Source organism: Phasianus colchicus, chromosome 40 (genome assembly GCF_987193195.1).
Source record: "Phasianus colchicus chromosome 40, bPhaCol1.hap1.1, whole genome shotgun sequence".
In the NCBI taxonomy this organism is placed as follows: domain Eukaryota; kingdom Metazoa; phylum Chordata; class Aves; order Galliformes; family Phasianidae; genus Phasianus; species Phasianus colchicus.
The window spans coordinates 676333-696621 of NC_143475.1; the positions used below are offsets into that span (position 1 = coordinate 676333).

The window sequence follows — 20289 nt, forward strand, 5'->3', positions numbered from 1 at the left end:
AGTGTTCCCATATCGGCCCCACAGTGACCCCATATCAACCCCATACTGACCCCATATTGGCCCCACAGTGACCCTATATCGGCCCCATAGTGACCCCATATTGGCCCCATATCGACCCCGTATCGGCCTCATAGTGTCCCCATATCGGCCCCATAGTGACCCCATATCAGCCCCATAGTGACCCTTCCCCCCCCCTTCCCCCCCTTCCCCCCCCATCGCCCCCCACCTTCAGCTCCCCCTGCCCCCCCTGCCCCCCATATCCCCCCCCCACGACCCCCTCCCCAAATCCCCCCCACCTTCAGCCTCTCGTGCCCCCCACCCCCCCACCTTCCCCCCCCACAGCCCTCCACCTTCAGCTCCCCCTGCTCCCCCTGCCCCCCATATCCCCCCCCACGACCCCCTCCCCAAATCCCCCCCCACCTTCAGCCTCTCGTGCCCCCCATCACCCCCCCTTACCCCCCCATATCCCCTCACAGCCCCCCACCTTCAGCTCCCCCTGCCCCCCATATCCCCCCCCACGACCCCCTCCCCAAATCCCCCCCACCTTCAGCCTCTCGTGCACCCCACCCACCCACCTTCCCCCCCCTTCCCCCCCCACAGCCCCCCACCTTCAGCTTCTCATGCTCCCCCTGCCCCCCCTGCCCCCCCATATCCCCCCCCCACGACCCCCTCCCCAAATCCCCCCCCCACCTACAGCCTCTCATGGCCCCCATTCCCCCCCACTTACCCCCTGTTACCCCCCCATATCCCCTCACAGCCCCCCACCTTCAGCTCCCCCTGCCCCCCCTGCCCCCCATATCCCCCCCCCACGACCCCCTCCCCAAATCCCCCCAACCTTCAGCCTCTCGTGCCCCCCACCCCCCCACCTTCCCCCCCCACAGCCCCCCACCTTCAGCTCCCCCTGCCCCCCTGCCCCCCCATATCCCCCCCCCACGACCCCCCCTCCCCAAATCCCCCCCCACCTTCAGCCTCTCGTGCCCCCCACCCACCCACCTTCCCCCCCCACAGCCCCCCACCTTCAGCTTCTCATGCTCCCCAAACCCCCCATATCCCCCCCCCACGACCCCCTCCCCAAATCCCCCTCCCACCTACAGCCTCTCATGGCCCCCATTCCCCCCCCCTTACCCCCCCATATCCCCTCACAGCCCTCCACCTTCAGCTTCCCATGCCCCCCCTGCCCCCCCATATCCCCCCCCACGACGCCCCCTCCCCGAAATCCCCCCCCACCTTCAGCCTCTCGTGCCCCCCATCCCCCCCCTTACCCCCCCATATCCCCTCACAGCCCCCCACTTTCATCTTCCCTTGCTCCCCCTGCCCCCCCCAACCCCCCATATCCCCCCCCCACGACCCCCTCCCCAAATCCCCCCCACCTTCAGCCTCTCGTGCCCCCCATCCCCCCCCCTTCCCCCCCCATAGCCCCCCACCTTCAGCTTCTCATGCTCCCCCTGCCCCCCCATATCCCCCCCCCACGACCCCCCCCTCCCCAAAATCCCCCCCCCACCTTCAGCCTCTTGTGTCCCCCATCACCCCCCCTCTTCCCCCCCTTCCCCCCCCATATCCCCCCACCTTCAGCTTCTCATGCCCCCCCTGCCCCCCCTGCCCCCCCATATCCCCCCCCCACGACCCCCTCCCCAAATCCCCCCCACCTTCAGCCTCTCGTGCCCCCCACCCACCCACCTTCCCCCCCTTCCCCCCCCACAGCCCCCCACCTTCAGCTTCTCATGTTCCCCCTGCCCCCCCTGCCCCCCCATATCCCCCCCCCACGACCCCCTCCCCAAAATCCCCCCCCACCTACAGCCTCTCATGGCCCCCATTCCCCCCCACTTACCCCCTGTTACCCCCCCATAGCCCCCCATATCCCCCCACCTTCTGCTCCCCATGCCCCCCCTGCCCCCCTGCCCCCCCATATTCCCCCCCCACGACTCCCCCTCCCCAAAATCCCCCCCCCACCTTCAGCCTCTCGTGCCCCCTGACCGCCTGCTGCAATTCCTGCTGCAGTTTCTCCAGCTCTGCCATCCGGCTGTTGGCCAACTCCTGGTTCCCCTCCAGCTCCGCGTTCAGCATCTCAAACTGGGGGACAAATTGGGGGGGGGCTCCATTTTTGGGGTGTCCTCCCCCCCGTCTCCCCGCCCCCCAGAGCCCCCATGTGGGCCCAAATCCCCCAAAAACTGGCCTCAAATCCCATTGGAGAGCTGCCAAATCCCATTAATTTCCCCCAAATCCCACTGAATTTCCATCAAATCCCATTGAATTCCCCGAAATCCCATTGAATTCCCCCCAAATCCCACTGAATTCCCCCAAAATCCCATCCCGGACCATGAAATCCCATTGAATTCCCCCCAGATCCCACTGAATTCCCCCCAAATCCCATTGAATTCCCCCCAAATCCCTTCCAGGATCATGAAATCCCATTGAATTCCCCCAAAATCCCACTGAATTCCCCCAAATCCCATTGAATTCCCCCCAAATCCCATTGAAGAGCTCCCAAATCGCATTAATTTCCCCCAAATCCCATTGAATTTCCATAAAATCCCAGTGAATTCTTTCAAAATCCCAGTGAATTCCCCCCAAATCCCATTGAATTCCCCAAAAAATCCCATTGAATTCCCCCCAAATCCCATCCAGGACCCACAAAATCCCATTGAATTCCCCCAAAATCCCATAAATCTCTCCAAATCCCACTGAATTCCTGCCAAATCCCATAAATCTCCCCCAAATCCCATTGGAGAGCTGCCAAATCCCATTAATTTCCCCCAAATCCCATTGAATTTCCATCAAATCCCACTGAATTCCCCCAAATCCCATTGAATTCCCCCCAAATCCCATTGAATTCCTCCCAAATCCCATCCAGGACCAGGAAATCCCATTGAATTCCCCCCAGATCCCACTGAATTCCCCCCAAATCCCATTGAACTCCCCCAAAATCCCATCCAGGACCATGAAATCCCATTGAATTCCCCCAAAATCCCACTGAATTTCCCCAAATCCCATTGAATTCCCCCCAAATCCCATGGAAGAGCTCCCAAATGCCAATGATTTCCCCCGATATCCCACTGAATTTCCATGAAAACCCAGTGAATTCCCCCCCAAATCCCAGTGAATTCCCCCCAAATCCCATTGAGTTCCCCCAAAATCCCATAAATATCCTGGAAATCCCATAAATCCATCCGAAATCCCATACATCTTCCCATAAATCCCCTCAAATCCCATAAATTCCCCCAAATCCCATTGAATTTCCCCCCAAATCCCATAGATATCCCGGAAATCCCATAAATCCCCCCCAAATCCTGTAAAAGCCCCCCAAATCCCATAAATCTTCCCATAAATCCCCTCAAATCCCATAAATTCCCCCATATCCAACCGAATTTTCCCCAAATCCCATTAAATTCCCCCCAAAATCCCATTGAATTTGCCCCAAAATCCCATAGATATCCCAGCAATCCCATAAATGCCCCCCAAATCCTTTAAATGTCCCCATAAATGCCCCCAAATCCCATAAATTCCCCCACATCCCATTAAATCCCCCCAAATCCCATACATCTCCCCCAAATCCCATGAAATTCCCCCAAATCCCATTGAATTTCCCCCAGAATCCCATAGATATCCCAGCAATTCCATAAATGTGCCCCAAATCCCATAAACGTCTCCATAAATCCCCCCAAATCCCATAAATCCCCCCCACATCCCATAAATCCCCCCCAAGCCCCACAGATCTCCCCATAAATCCCCCTAAATCCCATACATCTCCCCCAAATCCCATGAAATTCCCCCAAATCCCATTGAATTTCCCCCAGAATCCCATAGATATCCCAGCAATTCCATAAATGCGCCCCAAATCCCATAAATGTCTCCATAAATCCCCCCAAATCCCATAAATCCCCCCCACATCCCATAAATCCCCCCAAATCCCATACATCTCCCCCAAATCCCATGAAATTCCCCCAAATCCCATTGAATTTCCCCCAGAATCCCATAGATATCCCAGAAATCCCATAAATCCCCCCCAAATCCCATAAATGTCCCCATAAATCCCCTCAAATCCCATAAATTCCCCCACATCCCATTAAATCCCCCCAAATCCCATACATCTCCCCCAAATCCCATTAAATTCCCCCAAATCCCATTGAATTTCCCCCCAAATCCCATAGATATCCCAGCAATTCCATAAATGTGCCCCAAATCCCCTAAACGTCTCCATAAATCCCCGCAAATCCCATAAATTCCCCCCACATCCCATAAATCCCCCCCAAGCCCCACAGATCTCCCCATAAATCCCCCGAAATCCCATACATCTCCCCCAAATCCCATGAAATTCCCCCAAATCCCATTGAATTTCCCCCAGAATCCCACAGATATCCCAGAAATCCCATAAATCCCCCCCAAATCCCATAAATGTCCCCATAAATCGCCTCAAATCCCATAAATTCCCCCAAATCCCATTAAATCCCCCCAAATCCCATACATCTCCCCCAAATCCCATGAAATTCCCCCAAATCCCATTGAATTTCCCCCAGAATCCCACAGATATCCTGGAAATCCCATAAATCCCCCACAAATCCCATAAATGTCCCCATAAATCCCCTCAAATCCCATAAATTCCCCCACATCCCATTAAATCCCCCCAAATCCCATACATCTCCCCCAAATCCCATGAAATTCCCCCAAATCCCATTGAATTTCCCCCAGAATCCCACAGATATCCTGGAAATCCCATAAATCCCCCACAAATCCCATAAATGTCCCCATAAATCCCCTCAAATCCCATAAATTCCCCCACATCCCATTAAATCCCCCTAAATCCCATACATCTCCCCCAAATCCCATGAAATTCCCCCAAATCCCATTGAATTTCCCCCAGAATCCCACAGATATCCTGGAAATCCCATAAATCCCCCACAAATCCCATAAATGTCCCCATAAATCCCCTCAAATCCCATAAATTCCCCCAAATCCCATTAAATCCCCCTAAATCCCATACATCTCCCCCAAATCCCATGAAATTCCCCCAAATCCCATTGAATTTCCCCCAGAATCCCACAGATATCCTGGAAATCCCATAAATCCCCCACAAATCCCATAAATGTCCCCATAAATCCCCTCAAATCCCATAAATTCCCCCAAATCCCATTAAATCCCCCCAAATCCCATACATCTCCCCCAAATCCCATGAAATTCCCCCAAATCCCATTGAATTTCCCCCAGAATCCCATAGATATCCCAGAAATCCCATAAATCCCCCCCAAATCCCATAAATGTCCCCATAAATCCCCTCAAATCCCATAAATTCCCCCACATCCCATTAAATCCCCCCAAATCCCATACATCTCCCCCAAATCCCATGAAATTCCCCCAAATCCCATTGAATTTCCCCCAGAATCCCATAGATATCCCAGAAATCCCATAAACGTGCCCCAAATCCCATAAATGTCCCCATAAATCCCCTCAAATCCCATAAATTCCCCCACATCCCATTAAATCCCCCCAAATCCCATACATCTCCCCCAAATCCCATGAAATTCCCCCAAATCCCATTGAATTTCCCCCAGAATCCCATAGATATCCCAGAAATCCCATAAACGTGCCCCAAATCCCATAAATCCCGCTGACCTTCTGCATGCTCAGGGTGATCTGACCCCCCTGGAATCCCCCGGAGCTGCCGGAGCCGTAGGAACCCGAAGTCAGCTGCGGGAATTTATAGGGTCGTTATGGGGTCGTTATGGGGTCATATAGGGTCGTTATGGGGTCATATAGGGTCGTTATGGGGTTGTTATGGGGGCATTATGGAGTCATATAGGGTCGTTATGGGGTCATATAAGGTCGTTATGGGGGCGTTATGGGGTCACATAAGGTCATTATGGGGTCATATAGGGTCGATATAGGGTCATATAAGGTTGTTATGGGGGCATTATGGGGGCATTATAGGGTCGTTATGGGGTCATATAGGGTCGTTATGGGGTCATTATGGGGTCGTTATGGGGGCATTATGGGGTCATATAGGGTCGTTATGGGGTCATATAAGGTCGTTATGGGGGCATTATGGGGGCATTATAGGGTCGATATGGGGTCATATAGGGTCGTTATGGGGTCACATAAGGTCGTTATGGGGGCGTTATGGGGTCACATAAGGTCATTATGGGGTCATATAGGGTCGATATAGGGTCGATATAGGGTCATATAAGATCGTTATGGGGGCATTATGGGGGCATTATAGGGTCGTTATGGGGTCATATAGGGTCGCTATGGGGTCATTATAGGGTCGTTATGGGGCCGTTATGGGGGCATTATGGGGTCATACAGAGTCATTATGGGGTCATATAGGGTCATATAGAGCGGTTATGGGGTCGTTATGGGGTCACATAGGGTTGTTATGGGGTTACCATGGGGTCATATAGGGTCGTTATGGGGTCGCTATGGGGTCGTTATGGGGTCGCTATAGGGTCACATAGGGTCGTTATGGGGTTACTATGGGGTCATATAGGGTCGTTATGGGGCCGTTATGGGGGCATTATGGGGTCATACAGAGTCGTTATGGGGTCATATAGGGTCATATAGTGCTGTTATGGGGTCGCTATGGGGTCGTTATGGGGTCGCTCTGGGGTCATATAGGGTCGTTATGGGGTTACCATGGGGTCATATAGGGCCGTTATGGGGCCGTTATGGGGTCATATAGAGTCATTATGGGGTCATATAGGGTCATATAGAACTGTTATGGGGTCGTTATGGGGTCGCTATGGGGTCATATAGGGTCGTTATCGGGTCATTATAGGGTCGTTATGGGGCCGTTATGGGGGCATTATGGGGTCATACAGAGTCGTTATGGGGTCATATAGGGTCATATAGAGCTGGTATGGGGTCGTTATGGGGTCGCTATGGGGTCATATAGGGTCGTTATGGGGTTACTATGGGGTCATATGGGGTTGTTATGGGGTCGCTATGGGGTCGTTATGGGGCCATTATGGGGTCGTTATAGGGTCGATATAGGGTCATACAGGGTCGTTATGGGGAGGAGCTGGAGGTCATGAAGTCACGTGATTGGGGGGTCACGTGATTGGGGGGGCATATGATTTGGGGGGGTCACGTGACTGGGGTCACATGGGGTCCAACACCAGGAAGGTCCTCGCAGGTGGGGGGTGGGGTTGGGGAACACGGGATCACGTGATTGGGGTCAGGTGATGGGTCACGTGATGGTGTCACGTGATTAGGGTCACATTGGGTCCAACACTGGTGGGGGACACCGAGGCTCCCTGGGATGGAGGGGGGGGGGGGCTCATGTGATGGGGTCACATGGTCGGGTCATGTGATAGGGGTCACATGATTGGGGTCACATGACTGGGGTCACATGACTGGGGTCACATGGGGTCCAACACCAGGAGGAGACGCTGAGGGTCCCTGCAGGGGGTGTGGAGGAGGGGAGGAGCTGGGGGGGGGGGGGTCATGATGTCACGTGATTGGGGGGAATCACGTGATCGGGGGGTCACGTGATTGGAGTCACATGGGGTCCAACACCAGGAAGGTCCTCGCAGGTGGGGGGTGGGGTCGGAGGGCGGGGGGTGGGCAGGGTTGGGGAACACGGGATCACGTGATTGGGGTCAGGTGGTGGTGTCACGTGATGGGGGTCACGTGACCTCACCTGTTCCAACGCCTCGGCCAGGTGCCGGTCCAGGCGCCCTTCCCTCTTCCGTAGTTTGGAGCTGTCCCACTGCAGCCCTTCCACCGTGGTCTCCATCTCCAACACCTTCGTCTCAGCCGACGTGGCTTTGTCCTGCAGTTCGGCCAGCTGGGGGGCAGCAACGGGGGGGTCAGGAGGCGGGGACAACTTGTGGGGTGCCCCATAGGGTGAATGTGCGGTCAGAAGGCAGGGACAACTTGTGGGGTGCCCCATAGGGGTGAATGGGGGGTCAGAAGGCAGGGACAACTTGTGGGGTGCCCCATAGGGGTGAATGGGGGGTCAGAATGCAGGGACAACTTGTGGGGTGCCCCATAGGGTGAATGTGGGGTCAGAAGGCAGGGACAACTTGTGGGGTGCCCCATAGGGGTGAATGTGGGGTCAGAATGTGGGACAACTTGTGGGGTGCCCCATAGGGGTGAATGGGGGGTCAGAAGGCAGGGACAACTTGTGGGGTGCCCCATAGGGGTGAATGGGGGGTCAGAATGCAGGGACAACTTGTGGGGTGCCCCATAGGGGTGAATGTGGGGTCAGAATGTGGGACAACTTGTGGGGTGCCCCATAGGGGTGAATGTGGGGTCAGAAGGCAGGGACAACTTGTGGGGTGCCCCATAGGGGTGAATGGGGGGTCAGAAGGCAGGGACAACTTGTGGGGTGCCCCATAGGGGTGAATGGGGGGTCAGAATGCAGGGACAACTTGTGGGGTGCCCCATAGGGTGAATGTGGGGTCAGAAGGCAGGGACAACTTGTGGGGTGCCCCATAGGGGTGAATGTGGGGTCAGAATGTGGGACAACTTGTGGGGTGCCCCATAGGGGTGAATGGGGGGTCAGAAGGCAGGGACAACTTGTGGGGTGCCCCATAGGGGTGAATGGGGGGTCAGAATGCAGGGACAACTTGTGGGGTGCCCCATAGGGGTGAATGGGGGGTCAGAATGTGGGGACAACTTGTGGGGTGCCCCATAGGGGTGAATGTGGGGTCAGAAGGCAGGGACAACTTGTGGGGTGCCCCATAGGGGTGAATGTGGGGTCAGAATGTGGGGACAACTTGTGGGGTGCCCCATAGGGGTGAATGTGGGGTCAGAATGTGGGGACAACTTGTGGGGTGCCCCATAGGGGTGAATGTGGGGTCAGAATGTGGGGACAACTTGTGGGGTGCCCCATAGGGGTAAATGTGGGGTCAGAATGTGGGGACGACTTGTGGGGTGCCCCATAGGGGTGAATGTGGGGTCAGAAGGCAGGGACAACTTGTGGGGAGCCCCATAGGGGTGAATGTGGGGTCAGAAGGCAGGGACAACTTGTGGGGAGCCCCATAGGGGTGAATGTGGGGTCAGAAGGCAGGGACAACTTGTGGGGTGCCCCATAGGGGTGAATGTGGGGTCAGATGCGGGGACAACTTGTGGGGTGCCCCATAGGGGTGAATGTGGGCTCAGAAGGCGGGGACAACTTGTAGGGTGCCCCATAGGGGTAAATTTGGGGTCAGATGGCAGGGACAACTTGTGGGGTGCCCCATAGGGGTGAATGTGGGGTCAGAATGTGGGACAACTTGTGGGGTGCCCCATAGGGGTGAATGTGGGGTCAGAATGTGGGGACAACTTGTGGGGTGCCCCATAGGGGTAAATTTGGGGTCAGATGGCAGGGACAACTTGTGGGGTGCCCCATATGGGTAAATTTGGGGTCAGAAGGCTGGGAAAACTTGTGGGGTGCCCCATAGGGGTGAATGTGGGGTCAGAAGGCAGGGACAACTTGTGGGGTGCCCCATAGGGGTAAATGTGGGGTCAGAATGCGTGGACAACTTGTGGGGTGCCCCATAGGGGTGAATGTGGGGTCAGAATGCGGGGACAACTTGTGGGGTGCCCCATAGGGGTGAATGTGGGGTCAGAAGGCAGGGACAACTTGTGGGGTGCCCCATAGGGGTGAATGTGGGGTCAGAATGTGGGGACAACTTGTGGGGTGCCCCATAGGGGTGAATGTGGGGTCAGAATGTGGGACAACTTGTGGGGTGCCCCATAGGGGTGAATGTGGGGTCAGAATGTGGGACAACTTGTGGGGTGCCCCATAGGGGTGAATGTGGGGTCAGAATGTGGGGACAACTTGTGGGGTGCCCCATAGGGATAAATGTGGGGTCAGAAGGCGGGGACAACCTGTGGGGTGCCCCATAGGGGTGAATGTGGGGTCAGAATGCGGGGACAACTTGTGGGGTGCCCCATATGGGTAAATTTGGGGTCAGCAGGCTGGGAAAACTTGTGGGGTGCCCCATAGCGTGAATGTGGGGTCAGAAGGCGGGGACAACTTGTGGGGTGCCCCATAGGGGTGAATGTGGGCTCAGAAGGTGGGGACAACTTGTAGGGTGCCCCATAGGGGTAAATTTGGGGTCAGATGGCAGGGACAACTTGTGGGGTGCCCCATAGGGGTGAATGTGGGGTCAGAAGGCAGGGACAACTTGTGGGGTGCCCCATAAGGGTGAATGTGGGGTCAGAATGCGGGGACAACTTGTGGGGTGCCCCATAGGGGTGAATGTGGGGTCAGAAGGCGGGGACAACTTGTGGGGTGCCCCATAGGGATAATGTTGATGGCACCTCAAGGTGCTGTTGGCCAGGTCAACCCATAGGAAATCATTATATGGAGATGTCAGCCAGGTCAACCCATAGGGAATCATTATGTAGATGTCAGCCAGGTCAACCCATAGGGAATCATTACATGGAGACGTTGGCCAGGTCAACCCATAGGGAATCATTACATGGAGATGTCAGCCAGGTCAACCCATAGGGAATCATTGCAGAGATGTTGGCCAGGTCAACCCATAGGAAATCATTACATGGAGATGTCAGCCAGGTCAACCCATATGGAAACATTATGTGAAGATGTTGGCCAGGTCAACCCTTAGGAAATCATCACAGAAAGATGTCAGCCAGGTCAACCCATAGGGAATCATTACATGGAGACGTTGGCCAGGTCAACCCATAGGGAATCATTACATGGAAATCTTGGCCAGGTCAACCCGTAGGAAATCATTACATGGAAATGTTGGCCAGGTCAACCCATAGGGAATCATTACACAAAGATGTCAGCCAGGTCAACCCATTGGGAATCATTAGATGGAAACGTCAGCCAGGTCAACCCAGTAGGACTCGACCTCCCCTCCCCCCACCACATCCCAGCCGACCCCCCCCAGGAGTTGGGGGGTGAACAGGGGGCCACCCTTGGATGCTCAGCCTCCCCCCTTACCTCCATGGAGACGCGGTGGTGTTTGTCGTGCAGCTGCAGCACCACGTCGTGCAGCCGGCGGTGCTCCCTCAGCAGCTCCCGCAGCAACGCGCGGCCCGCCTCCCCCAGCTCCGCTACGGGGTGGGACACAACCACCCCAAAGTCAACCCCAATGTTCACCCCAAACCTCGGCCCCGACCGCATCCCAAATCCAACCCCAAAGTCAACCCCAACGTCAATCTCAATGTTGACCTCAATGTTCACCCCAAAATCAACCCCAACATTCACCCCAACATCAACCCCAACGTCAACCCCAAAGTCAACCCCAATGCTCACCCCAATGTCAACCCCAATGTCAACCCCAAAATCAACCCCAATGTTCACCCCAATGTCAACCCCAATCTTAACCCCAAAGTCAACCCCAACATCGACCCCAAATCCAACCCCAAAGTCAACCCCAATGTCGATCTCAATGTTGACCCCGATGTTCACCCCAAAATCAACCCCAATGTTCACCCCAAAGTCAACCCCAACATTCACAAAGTCAACCCCAACATTCACCCCAAAGTCAACCCCAATGTTCACCCCAAAGTCAACTCCAATGTTCACCCCAATGTCAACCCCAACATTCACAAAGTCAACCCCAATGTTCACCCCAAAGTCAACCCCAACATTCACCCCAACATCAACCCCAACGTCAACCCCAAAGTCAACCCCAAAGTCAACCCCAACATCAACCCCAACGTCAACCGCAAAGTCAACCCCAATATCAACCCCAATCTTAACCCGAAAATCAACCCCAATGCTCACCCCAATGTCAACCCCAATCTTAACCCCAAAGTCAACCCCAACATCGACCCCAAATCCAACCCCAAAGTCAACCCCAACGTCGATCTCAATGTTGACCCCAACATTCACCCCAAAGTCAACCCCAACATTCACCCCAAAGTCAACCCCAATGTTCACCCCAATGTCAACCCCAATGCTCAACCTAATGTCAACCCCAATCTTAACCCCAATGTCAACCCCCACATTGACCCCGAAGTCAACCCCAATGTTCACCCCAAAGTCAACCCCAATGTTCACGCCAATGTCAACCCCAATCTTAACCCCAAAGTCAACCCCAAAATCAACCCCAATGTTCACCCCAATGTCAACCCCAATCTTAACCCCAAAGTCAACCCCAATGTTGACCCCAAAGTCAACCCCAACGTCAACCCCAAAGTCAACCCCAACGTCTACCCCAATCTTAACCCCAAAATCAACCCCAATGTTCACCCCAATGTCAACCCCAATCTTAACCCCAAAGTCAACCCCAACATCGACCCCAAATCCAACCCCAAAGTCAACCCCAACGTCGATCTCAATGTTGACCCCGATGTTCACCCCAAAATCAACCCCAATGTTCACCCCAAAATCAACCCAACGTTCACCCCAAAGTCAACCCCAATCTTCACCCCAAAGTCAACCCCAACATTCACCCCAAAGTCAACCCCAATGTTCACCCCAATGTCAACCCCAACATTCACAAAGTCAACCCCAATGTTCACCCCTAAGTTAACCCCGACATTCACCCCAAAATCAACCCCAACATTCACCCCAAAGTCAACCTCAACGTCAACCCCAAAGTCAACCCCAATGTTGACCCCAAAGTCAACCCCAATGTCAACCCCAATCTTAACCCCAAAGTCAACCCCAACATCGACCCCAAATCCAACCCCAAAGTCAACCCCAACGTCGATCTCAATGTTGACCCCAATGTTCACCCCAAAATCAACCCCAATGCTCAACCTAATGTCAACCCCAACACTGACCCCAAAGTCAACCCCAACATTCACCCCAAAGTCAACCCCAATGTTCACCCCAAAATCAACCCCAACATTCACCCCAAAGTCAACCCCAATGTTCAACCCAATGTCAACCCCAATCTCAACCCCAATCTTAACCCCAAAGTCAACCCCAATGTCAACCCCAATGTCAACCCCAATCTTAACCCCAATGTCAACCCCAACACTGACCCCGAAGTCAACCCCAATGTTCACTCTAAAGTCAACCCCAATGTTCATCCCAATGTTCACCCCAATGTCAACCCCAATGTCAACCCCAACGTTGACCCCAAAGTCAACCCCAATGTTCACCCCAATGTCAACCCCAATGTCAACCCCAATCTTAACCCCAATGTTGACCCCAAAGTCAACCCCAATGTTGACCCCAATCATAACCCCAATGTCAAAACCAAAGTTAATCCCAACGTTGACCCCAAAGTCAACCCCAGTATTCAACCCAATGTCAACCCCAATCTTAACCCCAACGTCAACCCCCATGTTGACCCCACTGTCACCCCAATGTGAACCCCAACATTCACCCCAAAGTCAACCCATAGGGAATCATTACATGGAAATGTTGGCCAGGTCAACCCATAGAGAATCATTGGATGGAAATGTTGGCCAGGTCAACCCATAGGGAATCATATTGCGAAGATGTTGGCCATGTCAACCCATAGGGAATAATTGTACACAAAGATACTGGCCAGGTCAACCCATAGGGAATCATTACATGGAGATATTGGCCAGGTCAACCCATAGGGAATCATTACACAAAGATGTTGGCCAGGTCAACCCATAGGGAATCATTACACAGATGTTGGCCAGGTCAACCCATAGGGAATCATTACACAGGAATGTTTGCCAGGTCAGCCCATAGGGAATCATTGAAACAATGGAGATGTTGGCCAGGTCAACCCATTGGGAATCATTACATGGAAATGTCGGCCAGGTCAACCCATAGGGAATCATTACATGGGAATGTTGGCCAGGTCAACCCACAGGAAATCAGTAACAGAAATGTCAGCCAGGTCAACCCATAGGGAATAATTGCAGAGATGTTGGCCAGGTCAACCCATAGGGAATCACTACATGGAAATGTTGGCCAGGTCAACCCATAGGGAATTGTACAAAAAGATGCAGGCCAGGTCAACCCATAGGGAATCATTACATGGAAAAGTTGGCCAGGTCAACCCATAGGGAATCATTACACAGGAATGTTGGCCAGGTCAACCCATAGGGAATCAATACACAGAAATGTCAGCCAGGTCAACCCATAGGAAATGATTGCAGAGATGTTGGCCAGGCCAACCCATAGGAAATCATTATGTGAAGATGTTGGCCAGGTCAACCTGTTGGGAATCATTACACAGAAATGTCGGCCAGGTCAACCCATAGGGAATCATTACATGGAAAAGTTGGCCAGGTCAACCCATAGGGAATCAATGCACAGAAATGTCAGCCAGGTCAACCCATAGGGAATCAATACACAGAAATGTCGGCCAGGTCAACCCATAGGAAATCATTACACAGAAATGTCGGCCAGGTCAACCCATAGGGAATCATTACATGGAAAAGTTGGCCAGGTCAACCCATAGGGAATCAATACACAGAAATGTCGGCCAGGTCAACCCACAGAACCCCATCACCCCATACCAACTAGGCCCCCCCCCCCCCCCCCATCTCCCCCAGCCCCATTTAAGACGCCCCAAACCTCCCCCCTGCTCCCCCCCCCCCCCAAATACCCACCTCTGGCCGCCAGCCTGGCCCCCACCTCGTGCGCCCTCCGCTGGGCCCCCCCCAAACCCTCCAGCAATCGGGCGACTGCAGCGGGGGCGAAGGCCAGCAGGGGGCGCAGCCGCACCTCCCCCTCCTCGCCTCCCCCTCCCCCCGCCCCTAAAAGGGACAGAGGGGGCGTGGCCGGAAGGGGCGTGGCCAGGAGGGGCGTGGTCGGAAGGGGCGGAGCCATCGGGGGTGGGGGGAGGGGAGGGGGGGCCCAGGGGTCTGAATGGAGAGAGAGAGAGAAAAAAAGGGGGAGGGGAGTCATGGGGGTGGGGATGGGGGGAAAGGATCTGACCCCACCCCAGCCCCATAGCGACCCATAGCGCCCCATAGTGACCCACAGCACCCCATAGCTCCCATAGAGCCCCATAGCACCCATAGTGCCCCGTAGCACCCATAGAGCCCCATAGAACCCATAGAACCCCATAGCACCTCATAGAGCCCCATAGCACCCACAGTGCCCCACAGCACCCCATAGCTCCCACAGAGCCCCATAGCACCTCATAGAGCCCCATAACACCCACAGTGCCCCACAGCGCCCCATAGCACCCATAGAGCCCCATAGACCACAAATCCCACCCACAGACCCCAATTCACCCCATAGACCCCAAATCCCCCCCCCCAAACACCAAATCCCACCCCATAGACCCCCCAGGCCCCCCAAATCACCCCCCATAGACCCCAACTCACCCCACAGACCCCAAATCCCACCCCATAGACCCCCCTGCCCCCCCAAATCCCCCCCCAGAGACCCCAACTCACCCCATAGACCCCCCAGCCCCCCAAATCACCCCCCATAGACCCCAACTCACCCCCCAGACCCCAAATCCCCCCCATAGACCCCAACTCACCCCCCAGAGACCCCGAATCCCACCCCATAGACCCCAACTCACCCCACAGACCCCAAATCCCACCCCACAGACCCCCACAGCCCCCCCCATAGACCCCAAATCCCACCCCATAGACCCCCCAGCCCCCCCAAATCCCCCCACAGAGACCCCAACTCACCCCATAGACCCCAAATCCCCCCCCACAGACCCCAACTCACCCCCCAGACCCCAAATCCCCCCCATAGACCCCAACTCACCCCCCAGACCCCAAATCCAACCCCACAGACCCCCACAGCCCCCCCCATAGACCCCAAATTCCACCCCATAGACCCCCCAGCCCCCCCAAATCCCCTGCCCAGAGACCCCAACTCACCCCCCAGACCCCAAATCCCACCCCATAGACCCCCCAGCCCCCCCAAATCCCCCCCATAGACCCCAACTCACCCCCCAGACCCCAAATCCCACCCCACAGACCCCCACAGCCCCCCCCACAGACCCTAAATCCCACCCCACAGACCCCCCAGCCCCCCCAAATCCCCTGCCCAGAGACCCCAACTCACCCCATAGACCCCAAATCCCCCCCCCAGACCCCAACTCACCCCCCAGACCCCAAATCCCCCCCCACAGACCCCAAATCCCACCCCATAGACCCCCAGCCACCCCAAATCCCACTCCATAGACCCCCCAGCCCCCCCAAATCCCCCCCCAGAGACCCCAACTCACCCCCCAGACCCCAAATCCCCCCCATAGACCCCAACTCACCCCCCAGACCCCAAATCCCACCCCACAGACCCCCACAGCCCCCCCACAGACCCTAAATCCCACCCCACAGACCCCCCAGCCCCCCCAAATCCCCTGCCCAGAGACCCCAACTCACCCCATAGACCCCAAATCCCCCCCCCAGACCCCAACTCACCCCCCAGACCCCAAATCCCCCCCATAGACCCCAAATCCCACCCCATAGACCCCCCCCAACTCCCCCCCCCCCCCCCCCAAAAAAAAAACTCACCCCTCCTCTCAGCCCCTTCGGGGTCTCCTGGCGGGGGGGGGGGAGCTGCTGCGTTTTGGGGGGGTTCGGCCCCATCCATCATTCGGGGTTCGGGGGGGGCAGGGGGGGTCGCCCCCTCCCCATGGTAACGTCTCAGCAAAGCCTGAACCTCCGTATCCAGCTTTTGGGGGGGGGGGGGGGGGCACATTTTGGGGTGAAAAATGCACTTTTTGGGACCCCCCCCCAGCCTTTTTTGGAGTATTTTTAATAGGGGGGGGGGGGGAATAGTTGGGATTTTTGGGGATCTGGAAGAGATTTTGGGGTGGTTTGGGTGGATTTGGGGATTTTTTGAGGGGGGCTGTTGGGGGGGGCGGCATGGGAAGGGAGGAATGATTTTGGGGTGAAAAGGGGCGATTTTGGGGGCATAAAGGTGAGATTTGGGGTCAGAATGTGCTGATTTTGGGGCAGAAGTTTGGGATTTGAGGCAGAAGTTTGGGATTTTGGGAGAGAAGTTTGGGATTTTGGGTCATAAAGAAGAGATTTTGGGTCAAAACGTGGTGATTTTGGGTCAGAACTTTTGGGATTTGGGGTCAAACTGCTGAATTTGGGGCAGAACTTTGGGATTTGGGGGCAGAACTTTGGGATTTGGGGTCATAAAGAAGAGATTTGGGGTCAAAACGTGGTGATTTTGGGTCAGAACTTTTGGGATTTGGGGTCAAACTGTGCTGATTTTGGGGCAGAACTTTGGGATTTGGGGACAAAACGTGGTGATTTTGGGTCAGAACTTTTGGGATTTGGGGTCAAACTGCTGAACTTGGGGCAGAACTTTGGGATTTGGGGGCAGAACTTTGGGATTTGGGGTCATAAAGAAGAGATTTGGGGTCAAAACGTGGTGATTTTGGGTCAGAACTTTTGGGATTTCGGGTCAAACTGCTGAATTTGGGGCAGAACTTTGGGATTTGGGGTCAAAACGTGGTGATTTTGGGTCAGAACTTTTGGGATTTGGGGGCAAACTGTGCTGATTTTGGGGCAGAACTTTGGGATTTGGGGTCAAAACGTGGTGATTTTGGGTCAGAACTTTTGGGATTTGGGGTCAAACTGCTGAACTTGGGGCAGAACTTTGGGATTTGGGGGCAGAACTTTGGGATTTGGGGTCATAAAGAAGAGATTTGGGGTCAAACTGCTGATTTTGGGGCAGAACTTTGGGATTTGGGGGCAGAACTTTGGGATTTGGGGTCATAAAGAAGAGATTTGGGGTCAAAACGTGGTGATTTTGGGTCAGAACTTTTGGGATTTGGGGTCAAACTGTGCTGATTTGGGGGCAGAACTTTGGGATTTGGGGTCATAAAGATGAGATTTGGGGTCAAAATGTGCTGATTTGGGGTCAGAACTTTGAGATTTTGGGGCCGAACTTTGGGATTTCGGGCTGAAAACTTCGGGATTTTGGGTCGTAATGATGTGATTCTGGGGCAGAACTTTGGGATTTGGGGGCAGAACTTCGGGATTTGGGTCATAAAGAAGAGATTTTGGGGGCAGAATGTGATGATTTTGGGTCAGAACTTTGGGATTTGGGGTCAAACTGCTGAATTTGGGGCAGAACTTTGGGATTTGGGGGCAGAACTTTGGGATGTGGGGTCATAAAGAAGAGATTTGGGGTCAAACTGCTGATTTTGGTTCAGAACTTTTGGGATTTGGGGTCAAACGGCTGAATTTGGGGCAGAACTTTGGGATTTGGGGGCAGAACTTTGGGATTTGGGGTCATAAAGAAGAGATTTGGGGTCAAAACGTGGTGATTTTAGGTCAGAACTTTTGGGATTTGGGGTCAAACCGTGCTGATTTGGGGGCAGAACTTGGGGATTTGGGGGCATAAACGAGATTTGGGGCAGAACTTTGGGATTTGGGGCCAAAAACTTCGAGATTTTGGGTCATAATAATGCGATTCTGGGGCAAAACTTTGGGATTTGGGGGCATAAAGAAGAGATTTGGGGGCAGAACTTTAGGGTTTGGGTCATAAAGAAGAGTTTTGGGGTCAAAATGTGCTGATATTGGGTCAGAATTTTGGGATTTGGGGTCATGATGAGATTTTGGGGCAGAACACTGAGATTTGGGGTCATGATGTTAGCTTTCGGGCCACAACATTGGATTTTTGGGTCAAAATGTTGGGATTTCGGGCCCTAATGTTGGGATTTTAGGCCACCATATTAGATTTTTGGGGCAGAACATTGGGATTTCAGGTCACTGTTTTGGATTTAAGGCCATAATATTGGAGTTTTGGGGCAGAATACTGAGATTTTGGGCCATAATATTGGTTTTAAGGCCATCACATTGGATTTTTGGGGCAGAACCTTGGGATTTCAGGCCACAGGATTGGATTTAAGGCCATATTATTGGATTTTTGGGGCAGAACATTGGGATTTCAGGCCACAGGATTGGATTTAAGGCCATAGTATTGGATTTTTGGGGCAGAACATTGGGATTTCAGGCCACAGGATTGGATTTAAGGCCATAGTATTGGATTTTGGGGGCAGAACATTGGAATTTCAGGCCATAGTATTGGATTTAAGGCCATAATATTGGATTTTTGGGGCAGAACACTGAGATTTTGGGCACTAATGTTGGATTTAAAGCCAGCATATTCGATTTTTGGAGCAGAACATTGGGATTTCAGGCCACAGGATTGGATTTAAGGCCATATTATTGGATTTTTGGGGCAGAACATTGGGATTTCAGGTCACAGGATTGGATTTAAGGCCATAATATTGGATTTTTGGGGCAGAATACTGAGATTTTGGGCCATTATGGCGGATTTAAGGCCACCATATTGGATTTTTGGGGCAGAACATTCGGATTTGGAGTCGTAAGTTTGGCTTTAAGGCCACAGCACTGACATTTTGAGTCAAAACATTGGGATTTGGGGTCATAATGTTGATTTTTAGGCCAAGATATTGGATTTTTGGGGCAGAACATTCGGATTTCAGGCCATATTATTGGATTTTAGGCCATAATATTGGATTTTGGGGGCAGAATACTGAAATTCTGGGCCATAATGTTGGATTTAATGCCACCACATTGGATTTTTGGGGCAGAACATTGGGATTGCAGGCCATAATGTTGGTTTTTAAGCCACCATATTTGATTTTTGGGGCAGAACACTGGGACTCAGGGCTGTAATGTTGTTTTTTAGGCCACGATAATGAATTTTTGGGGCAGAACATTGGCATTTTGGGCTGTAATGTTGGCATTTTGGGTCAGAACAGTCACGATTTCGGGCTCCCACCTGCCCCCAGTATCTGTTGACCAGCAGCAGTGTGGCATCATCCGTGGCCTGACGCTTCTCCAGCTTCTCAATTCTCTCCCTCAGCTCATCCTCCACGGCCTGACGCTGCTCCAAACGCTCTGCCAGCTTCTTGTTCTTGAACTGCAGCACCTTCAGGTCCATCTCCTCCTATGCGGGGGGGAGAGGGGGGAGGAAACGGGGGGCTGTGAGGCTCGCTGTGGGGTTCTGGGGTCGCTGTGGGGCTCATGGGTTGACCTGGTTGCCTTTGGGTCTTTATGGGGCTCAATGGGGTTTCTATGGGTCTCTATGGGGCTCTATGAGGTCTCTATAGGTCTCTATGGGCTCTATGGGTCCCTAAGGGGTCTCTACAGGGCTCTATGGTGCTCTATGGGCTCTATAGGTCTCTATGGGGTCTCTATGGTGCTCTATGGGGCTCTATGCGTCTCTATGGGGCTCTATGGGGTTCAATGGGTCTCTATGGGTCTCTATGGGGTCTCTATGGTGCTCTATGGGGCTCAATGGGGCTCTATGGGGTCTTTATAGGGTCTTTATAGGGTCTCTATGGGGTCTCGATGGTACTCTATGGGGCTCTATGCGTCTCTATGGGGCTCTATGGGGTTCAATGGGGCTCTATGGGTCTCTATGGGGTCTCTATGGTGCTCTATGGGTCTCTATGGTGCTCTATGGGGCTCAATGGGGCTCTATGGGGTCTTTATAGG

General features: G+C 53.9%; 1 protein-coding gene across 3 annotated transcripts in view; it reads right to left on the minus strand.

Annotated features, from left to right (window-relative positions):
- The window catches only part of RNF40 (ring finger protein 40), a 63975-nt gene that overhangs the window by 39491 nt on the left and 4195 nt on the right, over window positions 1-20289 (minus strand). For all 3 annotated transcript variants that reach the window (XM_090130425.1, XM_090130423.1, XM_090130422.1), the window contains exons 2-8: window positions 19571-19738; window positions 16315-16474; window positions 14443-14697; window positions 10892-11004; window positions 7631-7777; window positions 5608-5682; window positions 1951-2070 (exon numbers count right to left, since the gene is read on the minus strand). In XM_090130425.1, the coding sequence (XP_089986551.1) occupies window positions 1951-2070; window positions 5608-5682; window positions 7631-7777; window positions 10892-11004; window positions 14443-14697; window positions 16315-16474; window positions 19571-19738 (1038 nt within the window). The remainder of the gene's footprint in view (window positions 1-1950; window positions 2071-5607; window positions 5683-7630; window positions 7778-10891; window positions 11005-14442; window positions 14698-16314; window positions 16475-19570; window positions 19739-20289) is intronic.